The sequence below is a fragment of the Manis pentadactyla genome, chromosome 9 (genome assembly GCF_030020395.1).
Source record: "Manis pentadactyla isolate mManPen7 chromosome 9, mManPen7.hap1, whole genome shotgun sequence".
Lineage (NCBI taxonomy): Eukaryota > Metazoa > Chordata > Mammalia > Pholidota > Manidae > Manis > Manis pentadactyla.
In genome coordinates this window covers 49,029,727-49,047,572 of record NC_080027.1, presented here as the reverse complement: position 1 = coordinate 49,047,572, position 17,846 = coordinate 49,029,727, and the positions used below count along the sequence as shown (strand labels likewise).

Below are 17,846 nucleotides of genomic sequence, written 5' to 3'. Positions count from 1 at the left end.
AGGTTATCTGGCCAACCATCTTTCCCAGTTGCCTGCCTTAAAGAAATCTGGTTATTTGGATCATGAGGCATAAATAAGCCCCATTGCTTCTTTAATGACCACACAGAATATTACAGCAGAGTACCTAAGAGGAAATAACTGCTTCCAAGACATGCAAACCTGAAAAACCTCCTTTAAAATCCTAACCCCTTTGTCTTGCAAAGAAAAACAAAACAAACAAACAAAAAACAAACGCCAAAGCAAAATCCATTAGCTAGAAAACCCAAAATATTCACCGTATTTAATGCAGGATTTAAAATAGCAAAAGGAAGTAAAGCCCATCTTTGTGATGTCAAGTGCTATTTTGGTACATAACAAAATAGCTGAATTATAAGTCCCTCAAAGTTAAAACACTAAACAGACCCTAGTTATAAGATGTGTTGCCAGGCATCTGTATGGAATATAACCATGTAATCAGAGTGTATTGTACTTCTTCTCCACACAAAGAGAACTAAAGCTACTGCTTCTAAAGATTAGGAAACTTTCATTAGACTGACAGAAGACAGTACAGAGGAAATGGCTTGGGGGTGGAGGAGATGTATGAGAGAGGATGAAAGGAACAGTATTCATACTGTCCAAATTAGAGCCAGGATGTTTATGTTCAAATCTTGCTTTGGCTCTGTGTTGAGGAGACTGAATAATGGGGACATGGGAAAGTATATCTCTGAGATCCCTAAATTAGACACTACATATACCAAATTTTCTCCTGTAAGCACTTCTTATTTGTAGCAGTCCCTGCACATCTCTGAATATATATTGTGAGTAAAGTCCGAAGCCCGCTAATGCTAATTACCCCTTCCTCGTTTTTGTTGCTAGTATCCTTCCTAAAGCTATTAATTCATTCTATTGTTGACTTGTAATAGTCAACAGATGCCTCTATGATTGTAACTTTATGGGGAGTGTTTTTTTTTTTTTGTCTTTCACATACCCAAACGGCAATGATTTCTTGTGCACCTGTTTCATGTGGGGCACTGTGCTAGGCACGGATGTAATTAGTAGCAAAATAGATCTGGTCCCTGTCCTCATGTATCTTACATCCTCCTTTGCACCTTATACAGAGTTGACTTTGTTTTCTAGTGATGTGGACATTAGGTTAATGCAAAATTATTAAATTAGCACCATTTAAAATGCCTTAAAAACATTTCAGATGTCAGTGTCTCTAATAATCTTTGGCCAATATTAGATTAACTAATAGATTAACTGACATCAGTGGAGTTTAGACTTGAGACTATATTTAGAAAACTCAAGGGATGTTAATTTTTTTCTGAAAGAGCAGACCTAATTAAGATTTTTCTTAGGAATTAAAAAATTTCCACGCATGATTTTCAATAGCATTGGCAAACAGAAAGGTCTATTTGTAATCTCATTCTTGCCCTCATTGGCACACATCAAAGGCAGCAGCAGCTGCCAGAGATGAAAACAGTTACCTTCTTGGTTCTGAAGAGAAAATCCTTGATGCTTTCTGCTGAGTTGACTTTCTTTACAGATGTCACTCACAAGAAAAACAGGACCTTAATAGATATTTTAATAGTTTTGAAAGTGGGAAAGTTAAGAAGCTCCTTACATAGCTTAGGGAACTGCAGGTCGCGTTTTCCTGAGCGTTGTTAATTTCATGGCTGGTGTTCACTAAGGATCTCACATGAATTCTCTTATTGCCTGTGGAGGGTAGAACCACCGTAATGTGAGATTGGAGAGGACTGGGGGTATCATACTGTTCAGGTATTTGTCAATATGCCTCAACAACAATGAAAATCTTGGGTTTCCCTAATGTAGAACCAATTCACTCTACAAAGAATTGATACATTTTTCACACACAGGGAACTGTGTCTGTAAGGCCTTCTGGAAAGGTGAACGTATCCTCTGGCACCAATATTGTTGAGATAAAGAGTTAATACTAGTAATTCCTGTTAATATTGTTCTTGACAAAGGAACAATAATAGACTTTGTCAGTTGGGCTCTTGCTGTTATTTCTGTTCAATAATGAACAAATTAAATTATTTCCAGGTTGTATCTAGAAGTTCCCATTATTTTTGATACTTGCTCCGCAGCTGAGTAAATACCTCTTTAGGATATGTGACAATTGAATTGGTTTGGCTTTAGAGCCTGTTTATGTTCATCCATACACATTTGTTCCCTCAAAATGTTAACTAGGTTTGTGAACGTCAGTTTTATGCATTTCAGTATGAAGGTCTACTTACAGTGATTTAGAGGATGAGAAATTGGGTTACATGGCTCCCTAACATCCCACCAAGTATGTCTGGGTTTGGATTTTAAGTGATTTGCATCACTCCTTTCCAAGTGGATTGTCATACTGGGTTAATTTCTTTAAGAATGGCACTACTAAATCACAGATTCTCCCTGCTAGTAGTATTCCATTGTTTATTCATTAAGGACACCATTTTCTAGGTTTGGTTTTGTAAGCTAATGGAGTATTTAAAACAAATCCTCAGAATGCCAAGGAACTTCCTGTTGAGACCAGACCTTGCAACCCTAGCGCGTTCAGAGCTCTTCTGCTATTGCTGCAGTTCCAAATGAAGCTTCTTTAATGTCTTACTGGGTTCTGCAGGGCTCCCCAAGGCCAACGGCTGGGAGAACAGAAAGAGCTCGTCGGTTTGTTGGGAGGCAGGCAGGCTGCACAGGCAGCTTTTCCCAGACTCTCCCAGCTCCAGCTTTTCGTGCATACCAGCACAGCCGCTTTTTTCCTCCAGTGATTGAAACCATCTGGACTGCAGGGGGGGTCACGTGTGTATGAGAAAATGACATAAAGTTTCAGACCCCCGAGTGCATTGCTCCAGACACACACAATTCTTGGTCGGGTGGTGCCGAGGTGAGAGTCGTCCAGTTTGAGGGACAACTCCATCCTGTCCCCAACCCCGTCTCCCATCCCGGCTCCGCCACCCCCCTCTGCGCACTCTCCGCGCGGTTTTCTAGTTCCCTCCAGTGCCTACGAGCACACCCCTCCGCCGGGCTCCGCAGCCCACCCTCTCAGTCTTGGGTGGAGGCACACCTCCTCCACGCCCCCCTCCACCCAAATCCGTGCTCCCTCCCTTCTCTCTCCCTCCAGCCCGGCCGCAGCCCGGGGCGCGGATGCCTGCCCGACCACCGTCCTCTCCCAGAGCGGCTCCTCCTCGGGGCCGCGGCTCCAGGCAAGCCCCCCTCCGTGCGAGCGTCCAGCCCGGCCGGCGAGCGCAGCGGTGAGTGCGTCGGCCGCAGCCCTGGCTTTTCTGGCCGGTCCCTCCTGCCGGTGCCCTCGGCCCAGGATGGGTGGCGGGCGGGAGGGGAGCCGGTTCGGCTCTGCCGCCGCCGCAGCCCTAGTCTGCTCCCCGCCCTTCACCGCCCCTCGCCCCGGGCGGTGAGCCCGCTCTGGGAGTGTTTGCGTCTAGGAGCCCGGGCTCTGGGGGGCCTCGGAAGGCGCAGAAGAGCGGGGCGGAGAGGCCGCTCCTACGGGCCGGTGGGGACTGCCCCCCGGGCGGTCGTGGCAGGCTCTGTTTTCCGGCGCGGCGGGGCGCGCTGTTGGGGGTGGGGAACGTCGAGTCCCAGGGGTCTGGGGAAGTACGGAGCTGCGGTGTGCGGGGAGCAGACTGCGGGCAGCCCGGGCGGCCTGGGAGTTGGCTCTGCAAGCCGTCGGGTCCCCGCACGCGCCCCAGGTGCTGAGCAGCGGCTATTGAGCTCTACCTGGAACTGGGGTAGCTTGTATGCAGACTCCTTAAAGAAAACACACACACACACTTGCATACACACAACTCCTTAAAGAAAACACACACACACACTTGCATACACACACACACACACACACACACACACACACACACACACTCTTGCATACAGACTCCTTAAATAAAACACACACACACCTCAAACAAAGGGAAGTTAACTTTACATTCTATCACTTCAACCAATTAAACTTTGTTTATTGGTAGATCATCATGTTTCCTTTTTGCCCTTCTTCTCAAGTGCACTAAATATTAAAGATACATTTTTAAAGTGACCCAAGACTGAAGGAACAGATTTCAGCTAACGTTTATGAATTTAGTAGAGTTCAAATGTGAGTGTTTTCAAGTGTTTCTAAAGAGATCATTGCATTTTTCCCGAGATCTTCATGTGAATGTGGTTTATAATTAATTGAACATGAATAAAACAACTTCTTCACTGAGATTTGCCTTAAAGCTACCTTAGTCAAGCTCTTGCTTTTATCCCCATGCAGGTGTTCCTGCTGTTCGGACTGCAGGGTCTTGGGAATGGGGAAGAGGTTGTTATACCATCTTCAGGACTGTTTTGAGCTATTTCTTTTATGCACTATCTTCAACTGGCCATCTTAGGATAGGGCTGCAAAGTTAAAACCTAAGTGACCATGTTGTTGTTTTTCCTCCAAGTAATATTTTCAGAAGGTGAATCTTTTCACTGCTGATTTTCCAGAAATAGGGGTTTCTAAGGGATCAAAAATAGACTAGGTTTCAGAAAGCTTATCAGAGGTAGAGACTAGGAGCATAATCTGTCACCCATGCTGAATTAATGACAGCACAAAGCAAGAGCTCAAGACTGTTGGGTGCATGAAGTAAAAGACTTCCTGGATTCTGCTGGCTTGGCTGAGAATCCACCTGTGGCCACATAGATTTTTTTTTTTTTGGCTTCCTTTTCATTTACCTGGTAAAATATTACCTTTGGAAAAACTCCCGAAGATATTGGGAAGAAATTGCCCAGGTGTATATGGGAAGGGGCATTATCCTCTCATTGGGCCGGAAGGACACCTTTTTTTTTTTAGGACACCTATTTTTGGCAGACAACTCCTAGGCTTGAAAGTATTTTTTATTGAATGCTTACACTGTGATTGGCTTGATAATAAGTAAAAAAAAGTTTAGGAACTTACTGGGGACAGAGGAGTGACACATGAGAGAAGAACAAAAATTTCAGCCCTGTGGGCTTAAAAGAATTATAGAAGCTCAGAGGAGAAAATGATTACAGCCAGGTGACTTCATAGAAGAGAAGGGTTTCATTTAGGCCTTGAAGCAAAGTGGATTCTGAAACTGGTGGAGAGCTGCTGGGAAAGTTTCCAAGTGAAAAGGGAGTAGTAGACCATTTGGATTGGAGCTAGGGAGAGAAGTAATACTGGGCATCTAGTCTGTGCCACATGCCATGCTCTCTCCTTCATCCTCTAGTGTTGTGAAGTAGGTATTGTTATTCTTGTTTTAAAGAGAGAAGATAGAGAAGGTTCTGCCCAATTTCATCCAAGTGGTAAATGGCAGAGTTGGAATTCTAACTCCTGGTTGTCTAAAGCTTGACAGCCGCCTACCAATGGGCAAGGAGTTTCAGTTGAAGCACGGTGGTCAGCCTGAATTCTGGCTCCTGAGCCAGAACTTTATCCTTACACATTGTCTAGCTTTTAAAGAGTTTAGAGAACAAGTGATGGGCAAAGCAATGTTTTTAGAAGATTAATGTGACATCTGTGTACAGGAATGTAACACACTTATCATAGGTAATGTGCAGGATGTAGTTCTTAATTAGGAGGTTAAAAAAGGTGAATGTAACCAAGATTTCTGGGTGTTTAAATTCCTGTCCCATTTGCCATAGCCTTCAGTAGCTTGGTTCACAGGGTAAGAACTAGTTGCATTGACCACAGGGCTGCTGGGGATCGGAAAAGAGCTGAGTTTGACCAGGTGGACATTGAAATGGAATGTGTATGTGGAGCAGCATGACTCGCGGCTTGTCTTTTGTATTCCCCACGTTTCACGATGCTTCGCTGAAAGTTTTTGCTTTCATGCCCACCTTGGAACATAAGTCAACATCGTAATTTGTTTGAGAGATTTTACTCAGTGGCAGAGTTGAGCTCCCAAACCAGGGCCTTTGCCCTAAAGATCTTATATAAGTTGAGGTGCCTTTTCCCTCAACATTCCCTTGTTTCTTAAAAATGCTGAATTTTAAAACTTGAAACTGGCTAAGTAAAAATGAATTGAGATTACCTTTGTTAATAATAGGACCAATTAAGAGAAAATGCACATTTATTTCACTTTTTTAAAAAGAGTAGCAATAGGGCTTTAGAGAGTGACTGTGTGGACAATTTAGGAGACATATGAAAGCCAGGATTTAGAGATGTGCAAAGCTCTTCCTACCCCTCTGCATTTCTTACCAATGAATTGGGAGCTTGCCTGGCCATTGCATAGCCAAATTTATAGCCAGACCCTTTGATTCTCTGCAGATAATGGGCTCTGGAAGGGCAGCAGTGGGTGGAGCCATTTTACTAGAATTGTCTCCCACTTTGAATACAGTCTAGATTTCTTGCTCTTCCTTGTGCAACTGCTAGGCCTTTTCCTCTGAACTTTAGAGTGCTCTGAAGACTTGGTTCTTAAGCCAAGGAATATCAGGTAGCAGGGGATTGTGCAAAAAAGGGCAGCTGACATGCAGGAAAATCAAATTTGTCAATTAGAGAAGTTTTATTTTTATTAATGTTAGAGTCAACCATGTTTTTTTTTGTAAAAAAAAAAACAAAACCAAAATATGCTCTCAGTTCTCCATATCTATTTTTACTTTTAAGAACCTCTAACTGAAGAGCTTGCCCTATTATTGAATGGGGCTTTGATATGAGAAATTTCCGTCAGCATCTCTGAATGTGTCAGGATGTGACTCACATTGGATTTTGGACCACTGAGGAATATGACCTCTCCGTGTAAGGGATTTAGAATCCAAAGATATGGGTTAAAGTTCCAGCTTTGCCATATTTTTAGATGTGTGTGGAGTCTGATGTTGGATGGATCTCCAAACTCAGTTTTCCTAGTTCTTGTACATCAGGCTAATAATCCCCTGCGAGCAGCTGGAGTTGATGCCCTGATTAGTCCCTTGGTTCCTTCTCCCATAAAGCCATTTTGTTTTATCTGTATCCTGTGGTTATAGATGAGAAAGGAAAACCATCTAGGATTTCCTCCAGATAATGGCAGTGCTATTAGTTGACTGCTGATCTTTTGGTGTGAGTTTCTGTGAAAATGCTCTTGAGGTTAGCTTTGAGAATTGGGGGTCTCAAGAAGAGACTTTGGCTGTGTTCTTATTTAAATGCAGGGATGTTTGGTTGCATTTTTGTCTGATGGCTGACTCAGAACAGTTGTTAATTTTCTTGTATTTGGTAAGCATTTGTCATTTTTATAAGCTTCTAAAGGAGTGATTTAGATTTTCTAAGATAGCTAGAAGTTTAGAAAAATAAGTCTGGAGTACCCTTTCGGTACTCAGATATAGAACCATTTGACTATTTTAACCCATTCAATCTCCAAATATCCTTAAATCTCTCTCAAGAGATTTCACAACCTCTCCAGGAAATGTCCTCCGAGCTTTCCAGACTGATAATCGCAGACTATCTCCTTGTAGTTAGCCTAAGTTTTCTTTTAATGCTTATTACTTTTACTGTTTTCCCATCCCTTTTTAATGCACAAATGTTTACAGAATGAACAAATTGTCCTTCCTGGCCCCCAGTGGTAGCTACCAAATGTGTGGATTGTCTCTTCTGTACCATCTTTTACCTTCTTCTCAGGCTCAACAAGCTGAGCTCTCTGTATTTTTCTTTGTAAGTCTCCCTTTTTTAGACCGGTGATTATACTTGTCATGTTGTGTTTTGTTTTGTGAAGGAAGTCACTATCAGATATGTTGGCATTAAAACTTTCAGATTGGAGGGAGCCTTTTGGAAATAAAATATGCCTTTTTCCCCTATCCACCTATTTCCCTTGAGTCATTGTGGAACATATATAAGTTCTGGAGATGATCATTTAAAAAAACGATCATTCAAAGAATTTTGCTCAAGACTCTAAGGGCTTAAAAAGAATCAGCCTTTGCAAAACTGCACTGAACAGACTAGCCAAATTAAGGCCTTTCTAGGGGTGTGGGAATTATTTATTTAAACTGGAATTTAGGATTCCCAAGAAAATATGATAGAAATGATATGCTTAGCCCTTTGTTAATAGCATTAGAAATGAAACCCTTTTCTACAGACCTCTTGTGATCAAGGGCCGTACTGATTAAGAATATGCTGGGAACCCTGATTATCAGTGTTCTGGAAACTACTTTGAGTGGGCAAATGTCAGAGTTGGTGGCTTTTTGTCTTTCTTTGGTGTGAAGTTGGGATCTTGGATGTTAATTTAGCTAAGGAAAAGTTTGAATCTAGATACTTTTGGCTTTTTTCCCCCCTTCTCCCTGCTCTTCCTTTTCCTGGACGCTACCTGGGGTCGGGTAGAAAGTGCCTCTAATCAAGGAGTCAGTGTCTTTGGCGTATTTTGTCAGAACTGGTCTCTGAGGGACCACTCTGTTGCTATCATTCATACACTTTTTATGTTTAATGTTTATTGAATATCAACTATGGAAAGAGCCCTAGGCTAGTACATCTGTTCTCTTATTATTTTACTTCAGTGAATATGTTTAATATTAGGTGTTTGGTGAATCAGTGAGTGGGTAAAGTTAAGGAATTAGATGGGAAATTGTTTTTGGATGTGGGTATTGGATGCCTCCTCATTTGAATATTGCTGTTGGGAAGAGGCTGTTTATATATTACCCTCTGGCCTCTGCTCTAGGTGCTGAGATAACCCCTGATAAGGAGGCTCAACATGTGGGGTTATATTTTCTAGTGTGTGAACAGGGCCCAGTCTATTATTTTTCTATTAGTTGTGTTAGCTTACACTTAGTGTTGTCAGGAACTCCACTTAGCATAGTATCCTCTGCATTAGAAAGTGCCCAAGGCTAGTAGTAAGGACTGCCTGGAGCAGTTTTCCCTGAAAGGTTTTGCCTCTTGAGCTGGGGATGATTTCTAGTTGTTGAGACCCAAAGAGCTTCTACACAAACCAGAAGGGTCCCAACACGGAAATGCAAGGGTAATAAAAGTTCTCTCAAAAATTTGTACTACTATGAAGGGTAATCAAAGCTTTTTGCTTCTCAGTGGACACTAGAGTCTGTTCCAAGAAGCCTAGAGATGCAGAAGACCCAGCTTGCAAATTAATACTTAGTGCTCTGTAAAGTTAGGGAGAACATGGAAAAACGGGGTTTAAAGTCAGAGTGCTCATTTGAGTCCTTAATGTCTAATGCCTATTTTCAGTTTTGAGGGGTTTTTTTGTATGTTATTTCAGATGGACCATTTTTAAAACCCCCATAAGTAGCTCAGGAGTCAGAGTTAGTTGGAAATACCTTTGCTGAAAGGTATTAATAAAATGACATTTAGAAGCCTTTGTTTAAGAAAACCAATTTGGGAGCAGTATCATGTGCTCAGCTCTGTCCACATTCAAGTTGCCTGCGTAATTCCCATGTATTTGTCTCTGGAGGGCTGTGGCAGATCTCAGGATCTGAGGTTCAGGCTTGGTGGAAGCCCCATCAAGAGCTGGTCTTGGTAAGTCAGCATTATCTTCTGTGGTTTATCACCAGGACTGGGGTGTGGCAAGATGGGTGGGTGGGGCAGGAAAGAAAAACAGAAGGGCATATAGTTCTATGGAAATTGAATGAAGAAATGAAAAATAGTTATTTTTTTCCTCCCTCAGTCACTTGGATTTTTCTGCTGTTGGAAACTCTTATCACTTGAAGTCATTTATAAATACTCATAGTGACTAGCTGAAGGTACTGTGACTCCTATACACTGGTGGAAAGGACCCTTCTAGATGGTTCTCTGGATATGTATTTAGATTATGCCCTTTATCTTTCCCTCTTTGTCTCCTAAATTTTGATGCTAATTTTTAAAGGAATATTCTGGCTTCAGTGTGTCTAGATTTTTTTTAGGGCTATGAGGACTGGGAGCAGGGGGGCAGAGTGTGGCATTTGGCCAGATAGGAGAGGCTTTTACAGCTAGACAAATCTCTAGGAAAGAAGAGACAGAAAAGTCTATACTCAGAGCATAAGGATTGGGAAGTCAGAAGAGAAAATGGCATGGCAGATGGTGTAACTCCTTTGGCCGTTGTGACTGTCTCTGCCAAGGTGGGTCTGATGGTTGTTGAATGATAAGGTGGTGTTGAAGATATCTTATAATCCATATCACCCCTTGAAGATGATAATGAAGTTTTTCTCCTTAAGAAAAAGCATAGTTCATTACATTGATTTTTGTTTTTATTGGAATTTGCATGACATATTCACAAGTGAGTGCAAACATTGCAGTGTGTGTCTGACTTTGTGTCAAGCATGGCGGTGGATATATACAAGACAAGTATGTGGGAAAAAAGCCTGAATTTAGAACATGTGTTGCCTGAAGAACTAAAGTAGTAAGTTATCAAGCTTTAAATGGTGAGTTACATACAAGGGGCTTGGGCCCCAGACAAGGCTTGGGACATGCAGACTTACGGCAAAGTCTTGGGCTGAATGGAGGCCTTTGGGGATGTTGTACTGCCTCAGGCTTCATCCATCTTGTTCATCTGCACTTTGCTTAGCAGATCCCATCGTTGTAAAGTATTAGTATTATAGTGCTTACTCAGTTCCAGGCTCTCTTCTAAGGGCTTTACCTGCACTAGTTTCATCTCTAGATAACTTCATTAACCTCACTTAAAGATGTGGAAACTGAGGCACAGAGAAATGCACCTTCTTGAGATCGCACATTTCATTAGCTGAAGAGCCAGGATGTGAACCTAGACAGTTGGAGACTGGATGCTGAGCCCTTAACTGGTTCTGACTCCTCCTCTTCTATCCCAGTACAGCCTCTTCTCATGGTGACAACCAAAGTATTATGTTTATTCCCTCTGTAGCCCTCATATGGAATTCCCCCCATCACACTTAGAAATAGAATCCAAATTTACTACAGGTCTTTACGTGCTATGAGCCTTAGCTTTCCCACCTGGTCTCCACCTTCCTCCCCATCTGCCTGTCTTTGAGCCTTTGCCTGTACCTGGAATGCTCTTCTTTAATATTGCTAGGCTGTACCCTCACTTCATTCAGGTGTTGGCTCAAATGCACCTCCTCAGGGAGGCTTTCCCTGACCATCCTCTGTAAACTGCTCTTAATCAATCTTTAATCCTTGCTTTGTTTTCTTTCCTAAAATCATATTGCATATTTGTGTGTTTTTCCTGTTTGTGTTCACAAATAAATAAACTCCATGAGGTTAGGGAGTTGGTCCATCTGTTTACTGGTATCTCTACTTCTGAAAACAGTTCATGGAAAGTTTTCTTTAAATATTTGTTAAATGAATAAATAGTGTTATTTTCATGTTTAAAATGACTTCACCTGTATAAAAATAGTGGAGAGGAAAGGGATACACAGGTGGTACATACAGGTCTGGGTCTACTTGGCTTTATATTTATTACCAATACATAGCCATATCTGGCCAAGAATATGCTCAGAAAGTCTTAGTTGAATGAATGCCCTGTGTGACTTGTTTTGAATTCCAGGCATAGGAGTTGAGAGAATAGGTGAACTGGGAATGCTTAGAGAACATTTTTGGAGTACTAGTAGGTTTTGAAGGAGAGATTGGATTTGGTTGGGCATATAGGGATCACAGATTAATTTTTTTTAAGCTGGAAGGACTGTTAAGAGCATTTAGTTCAGTCTTTCTTAGCCCAGAGAGACAAAGGACTTGTCCAAAGGCGCATAACTAGTTTATGTTAGAAGTATGTCTAGAATCCAGGTACTTTGAGTCCTAGGTCAGTTTTCTTTCCTCCATTTATTGCTGCCTTCTGAATCGAGTAAGGCACTTTGGGGATAGGAAGCGACTAGGAATAGCATGAGCAAAAGCCCAGAGGCAGAAAAGATGTAGGTTTGTATGGGATGGAAATTAGGCCATCTGAACTGAATCAGCAGGTTTATGAAAGGGATTCTTGGGAACTATAGTAGGCTATATACAGTGAAGACCAGATCCTGGAGGATCTTGACTGTTATCTTGAAGACTTTACATTTGGAATGACAGGGAGGCATGTGAAAATTCTTTAAATACTGTTCTCCAGTGAGGGTGACATAATCGGTAGTGCAGAAAATGGTTTGAAACTGAAGAAGACACTAAAGCCTTGGAGGAGTTAGGAGGCCCCTGTAACAAGCCAGGTGTTAGTGTAGTTAGGGGCCTACAGTTTATTTTGTTTGTGTGAATTTGTGCTGGTTTTTGAAGATGACTTATAATTCTCTGGTAAGATGTGTATACCCAGATTTCTAAGAGAGTTTGGGAGTAAGAAGACTGGAGAACTGGTATTTCACCTTAATTCTGTATGTGGTTGTAAATGACATTTTAGTATCTGAATGATCATTTCTCTGAAGAAAACTAGGCTAGCTTAGATAGGGGTAGAAGTTAACACTACATTAGTGTGAAAGTCATGATGGAGGGCTGGAAGGGGCAGAAGGAGCAGATAGACTATGAATGGAGTGGTTTCCAAGAGAGGGCCTGGACCCCTCTGTCAGAGAACTTGCGTTGTGGCTGGGGAGTCAGGCACCTAGGGACCCCAACCTTGCACTGTTTTTTTAGGACACAAGAGACCAATGGAAGTAAGACCTGCACACAAATGCATTGGGTGGGTTGTCCTAAAGCCCAGGCCCACTCACGTAGTCCACATGAGTTCACCAGAGATGATGAGGGTGGACTGATCAGCCCTTACCAGGCCAGTGAATTGGCACAGGGTATGGTAATTTAAAAGTTTTCTCCACCCTCCTCTTTTTCCATCTGTAAGGAAAAACTTGAAAAGTTAGCATGAAAGTGAGAACACAGACCTTTAAATAATATCTCATGCTGAATCTGAGAGTTTGGGTTGCAGAGAAGGTCCTGGAGTACTCAACATTCAACAGCTCCTTATTGAGCAGGACCTATTAAACACCAGATACTGTGATGCGTGTTGGAGCTTTAATCTTTGATCATACTACATCAAATGTTATTAATAGAATATTAGCGTTTGGCTCTGTTTCGTGTTAAAGTCTTTTAGCCCCCAAGTTCATATAGCTCAGTCCATAAACCCTCAGTTCAGACGGTTCACTTATGCTGGCATTCATTTGTTGAATGTTTCTGTTGTAACAGGCAATAAGCAGAATGCTGAGGCAGTTTAGAAGATGAAGAGAATTGGTGAGAGTCCTCAACTGGTGAACTGGAATTTACCAGTGGATCTGGCCACTTTCCTGTTGGCTGTGATTCCTAGCCAAGAGGAGAGAGTCATCAGCAGTAGGCTGTCGCCACCTCCTAGTTCTGCCCACACTGGGCCCTCCCTTCTCCCCCTTACTTCTGTCCCCCAACCCCATCTTTAAATTTAATAGAAATGAAAATTAGCTCGTTTGCATTAAATTTAGGAAGTCTGTGAAGGGGCAGCACTTCCCTGATGAAATCTTTAAGTTTGAAATCTTCCCAGGAGAATCTCTCCTGCTTGTGTAATCCCAAAGGGGAGCCGGCTCCATGGGGTATTTCTCCTTCCTCTACAAGTTGCTTCGCTTTCAGTGTGTGGATACATGACATGTAGTGTTCCGTTCAGGCTCTTCAGTTCTGATTGCTTCATTGACTCTTTTTGGGGATGCTGGGAGGGCTATGATGTCCTGTTTTCTTAGAATGAATGACGCAAATGAGAGGGAGGCAGTCATGCTAGGTTTTCCCATTATTTGGAAAGGCAGCTGCTCAGAACAGAAAAGAGGCAGAAAGAGATGGATACGGAAGAGTTTTCATTGAGTTTTGGATTGCCAGCTACAGTGAGGTTCTTTTCCTCTCCTTTGCTTGCCATCTGGAACTGGCTTGTACACTGTTTGAGGTTTACTTTGTTTTTTTGTGTCTGTGAACTTTTAATAGAAAACTGCAAAATATAAAATTATCTTTACCTTCAACTTTAAATTGGTTCTTTTAAAAATACAATGTGTGCATTGTAGTACATTACAAAAAAATTAAAATCTTCACTTTCCCAACACCAAGAGGTCACCTCTGTTAATATCTTAGTGTACCCTCTTCTAGATCTTTCTCTAGGCATATATATGTACATATTTGTTTTTTATTGACCAAAGCAAGATCTTTCTGTAATACTGTTTTTCATTCTTACTTTTTAATTATCTCTATTTTTCCAGTTTAGTAAATTTTTATTTTAACTAGTGCTCAGACCGTATTTCATATTTCCCCATTAACCCCCAAGTGTCCTTATTGTTGTTTTTCCATGCCAACATTGGACCTCTAACCATATGCTGTATCTGATTGCTCTGCCCTTTAAACTTCTTTCAGTCTAACCCAGCCCCTTTTGTACAATGCTATCCTGTTGAAGAATTATCCTTAATAGGTTCATTTAAATTAAGTGTTGACTCTAACACCTGTGTATTACCACGGGTTTTATCAATGTCTTCTCATTTTACCCTTGTAACAACACTGAGAAGCCTGCTCTGTTATTCTTTACTTTTGTGTACTGTCTTCCTGGACCTCAGCTATCCTCACGGCTTCCACTATGTCTTTCATGTCAGAGATACATCACCTGTTTCTCAATGGTCATCTTAAGAGCATGAACTCTTGAGCCAGAGGCCTGGGTTCAGATCCTTTCTCTACCTCTTACTATGTGATCCCAGACAAGTCTCTTACCCTTTCTGTACCTCGGTTTCCTCATCTGTAAAATGGATAATAATAGTTCTTACCTCATAAGGTCTTTGTGAGGGTAAGTGAATTAAGGTATGTAAAGTATTTGGAGGATGACCTGGCATATGGTTTAGTGTGTATAATTATTGCTGTTGGACAGCTGGATGATCCACAGGCACCTCAACCTTGCCATGTTCAGTACTAATCTCTGTAAAGCTGCTCTTCTCCTGTATTCACCAGCTCCTTTAGTGCTTACTGTGTCATCTCAGATTTTACCTTCTCTCTCAGTAATCACTCTCTTAAGTCTTGTGCATTCTATTTCCCAAAAGCCCTGCTTAGTGTCTTGCTGCCTCCAACCCAGTTAAAGCCTTAACCATCTTTTTCTTGGAATGCAGCTTTAATGTCTTAGAAAACCTGCCTCTGGATAGTCCTCAACCTCCCAGACTGCTCCCAAGAGTGAGCTTTCTAAATACAGGTTGATTATCATATTTACTTGCTAAAGACTCTTATTTTTTTATGAGGAATAACATGCCATAAAGTGCACAAACATTAAGCATTAGCATAATGGTTTTCAGCATTTGTACTCACATGTGTAACCACCACTCAGGTCAAGATACGGAACATTTCCAGCACCCCAGAGGTTGCCTTGTGTTTCTTCCCAGATGTGCTCAGCATTCCTATCCCTAACCACTCTCCTCTTACCATTTGTTTTGCTCTTTTATTCTCAAGTGTTTAGAAATCCTTAGAATTATTTTTTTCCCCAGTTTTACTAAAAAATAATTGACACACATCACTATATAAGTTTAAGGCATATAGTATGGTGGTTTGACTTACATTATTGTGAAGTGATTACAATAGGTTCAGCTAACATCCAGCTTCTTATACAGATACAATAAAAAAAAGAATAAAGGGAAAGAAATGTTTCCCTTTATGATGAGGACCCTTAACATCTCTCTTAACAATTTTCCTGTATATCACACAGCACTGTTAGCTGTACGTTCATCCCTAGTACTTGTCTTATAACTGGAAGTTTATACGTACCTCTAGCCAGTCTTCTATTACCATTTGTTTTGCCTTTTCTTTATCTTCATATAAATTAATCACAAAAGCTCTTCATTGAATCTTCTTTGACAGAAAAATTCCAAACTCATTTAACATGACATTCAAAAATCTTTGTCATGTGACTTTTTCTTCAAGTCCTTCACACGTAGCCTGCCCTTCCTGTCCTGTACTTATTGCATGTAATTTCTCAGCACAGTAGGCTCTTTTTCCCTTTCATTTTTTTGCACTTGATATTCTCTTGGTTTTCTGAGTTCATTCCCTGGTAAATTCGTCCTTCAGAGACTTAGCTCCAGGCAGAATTAGGACCTTCTCTGCACTCTGAAGGCATGATTTTTGTAAGTACTCACTTGTTTACATGTCTTTCTCCTCTACTTGTTGCTTTCAGGAGCCCATGGTTGGGGCAGTTCCCCCTTACTTAATTAGTTGATTTTATACAAGTAATCCCAATTCTCCCAAGAAAAATTAGAAAACAGAGACAAAAAAAATCACCCACAATCCCACTTTACAGAGATGACCATTGTTTCTGTATATACCTAAATATATATACCAACACTGTACAACAAACAAACATATATTCACAAAATACTAAATATTTATCTACTTTAATTTATTGTTTACATTTAGGTTTTTCCTTTTTTTGTTGGTATGTAAAAACTTCCAGGTTAATAAGCAAAAGAACAATTAGAAATATTTTTAAGACAGTGAATGAGTAACAGGTCCTTTTCCAAATCGGATGGTTTCTAGCTTTTGCTTTAAAGAAAGTTGTAAGAGTTGTCAGCTATTAAATAATTAAAAATAATTTTTAATGATAGATCACTGTGTAGTTTTGTCTTGTAACCCAGAGCAAAGATTGACTGATAACTGCTGTAACAAAATTTCCTTCAATCTTGTCTAGTTACTTATGTGAGCAAAATTTCTTGGTGCTTGCAACTATAAAAATAGAAAATTAAAGCATTTATAATAAAATTTTACTTTTATATTTAATGATACAAATTTATAATATAATTATTTATTGATCAGTTGCATATTAATAGTAAAGGTAATGTAAGCCCAGTCCAGAAGAAAAAAAAATTTTTTTTAACAATTAAAACTTATAGAATTTAAAAGTTTATGTATATATATACATATATATTTATATATAACAGTTATATTGCAGAGATAGCATAAGTTGAGCAGTAAAAGATTTTCAAGCATAAATATTAGGATAAAATTCTGAGGAGCAAGTAAAAAGGAAATAAGTTCAAGAAGAAGAAGTAGTGGTATAAAATGTCATGTTGAGATCCTTGGGCCAATAAAGGATTTTTTTCTTGATTTGTGGATTTCTTTATAAGAAAAACTTACAAAATTCTGCAAATTAAATCAAACTTAACACAAATGTTTACTAAATCGCCTTTATTATAAGGAATTCAACTGTATAAAACTTCTCTGGTTCCAGAAAAGGTAACATGTAAGATCATTCTTCTGGAAATTATTTTACTTTCATGGTAGAGAGGCTTCTGTTAATAGGGATCAAAACAGGAGTGCTGTAAACTAAGACTATGTAGTTCTGAAAAAATTGATTATACTTTTTTGCCTATTTGGAATGTTTGTTCAGCAAAGTGATTGGGACCTGATTCAATGTTTGCATAGGACAGATTAAATGAACTCCAAAAGGGTAGATTTTGATACCACACAGAAACACGAGGTGGTGAGGTGAGCGGATTTTCCACATTTTAACATTTTCCGGGATGACACGGAAAGCCTTGTCCTTAGAGAACCCCGAGCCACCTGATAATTCATTCTTCCAGGCTCTCGAGAGGGAGAGGTGGGAGACATACCAGTAAATAGATGCCCTCGGACTTTCCTAGGAGAGCCTGGAAAGGAATTGAGGACAGCCGTGGGAATGTACCCAGCAAGGCAAGGTAAGGAAAACCACGTGACTTTGCTTTTTTGTGGGAAATGTTGTATTTGGGTTTATTATTTCTGGCTCCGTGTTTTCAGAGAAGTTTGTGAGAGGCCTAGCTCTTGAGGGACAGTAGGAGAGAATGTTGATAAGGAAGTACCGGGTCAGTGCAGGAGGCCTACTCTGTGCCATTCACTATTTAATACTTTCATAAGTCCCACTAATTGTCTCAAGGAGGAGGAGGAAATCACGACTCAGAGAAATCAAGTTACTTGCCCAAGAATTTGAACCTGGATTCATGTGATTCCAGAGCCCTTTCCACTACATTGTGATGCTTCCTTGTGCTGAAATCATGGAAAATGAGAGATTCTGGATTGAATTAGGGAACTCATGGTATCCAGCTAACTGCTCTAAAAACCT

General features: G+C 40.7%; 1 protein-coding gene across 5 annotated transcripts in view; it reads left to right on the top strand.

Annotated features, from left to right (window-relative positions):
* DENND2B (DENN domain containing 2B) overlaps positions 1–17,846 on the top strand; it is a 166,484-nt gene that overhangs the window by 17,046 nt on the left and 131,592 nt on the right. Inside the window, exon 1 of one of the 5 annotated variants that reach the window (XM_057507339.1) lies at positions 2,979–3,233. The exons of 1 other annotated variant lie outside the window; for it this stretch is intronic. In XM_057507339.1, coding sequence (XP_057363322.1) covers positions 3,127–3,233 — 107 coding nt within the window. In that variant the 5' untranslated portion in view covers positions 2,979–3,126. Of the gene's footprint in view, positions 1–2,978; positions 3,234–17,846 lie in introns of those variants that run through there. 3 more of the 5 variants (XM_057507338.1, XM_036930960.2, XM_036930966.2) reach the window with 3 other exon arrangements.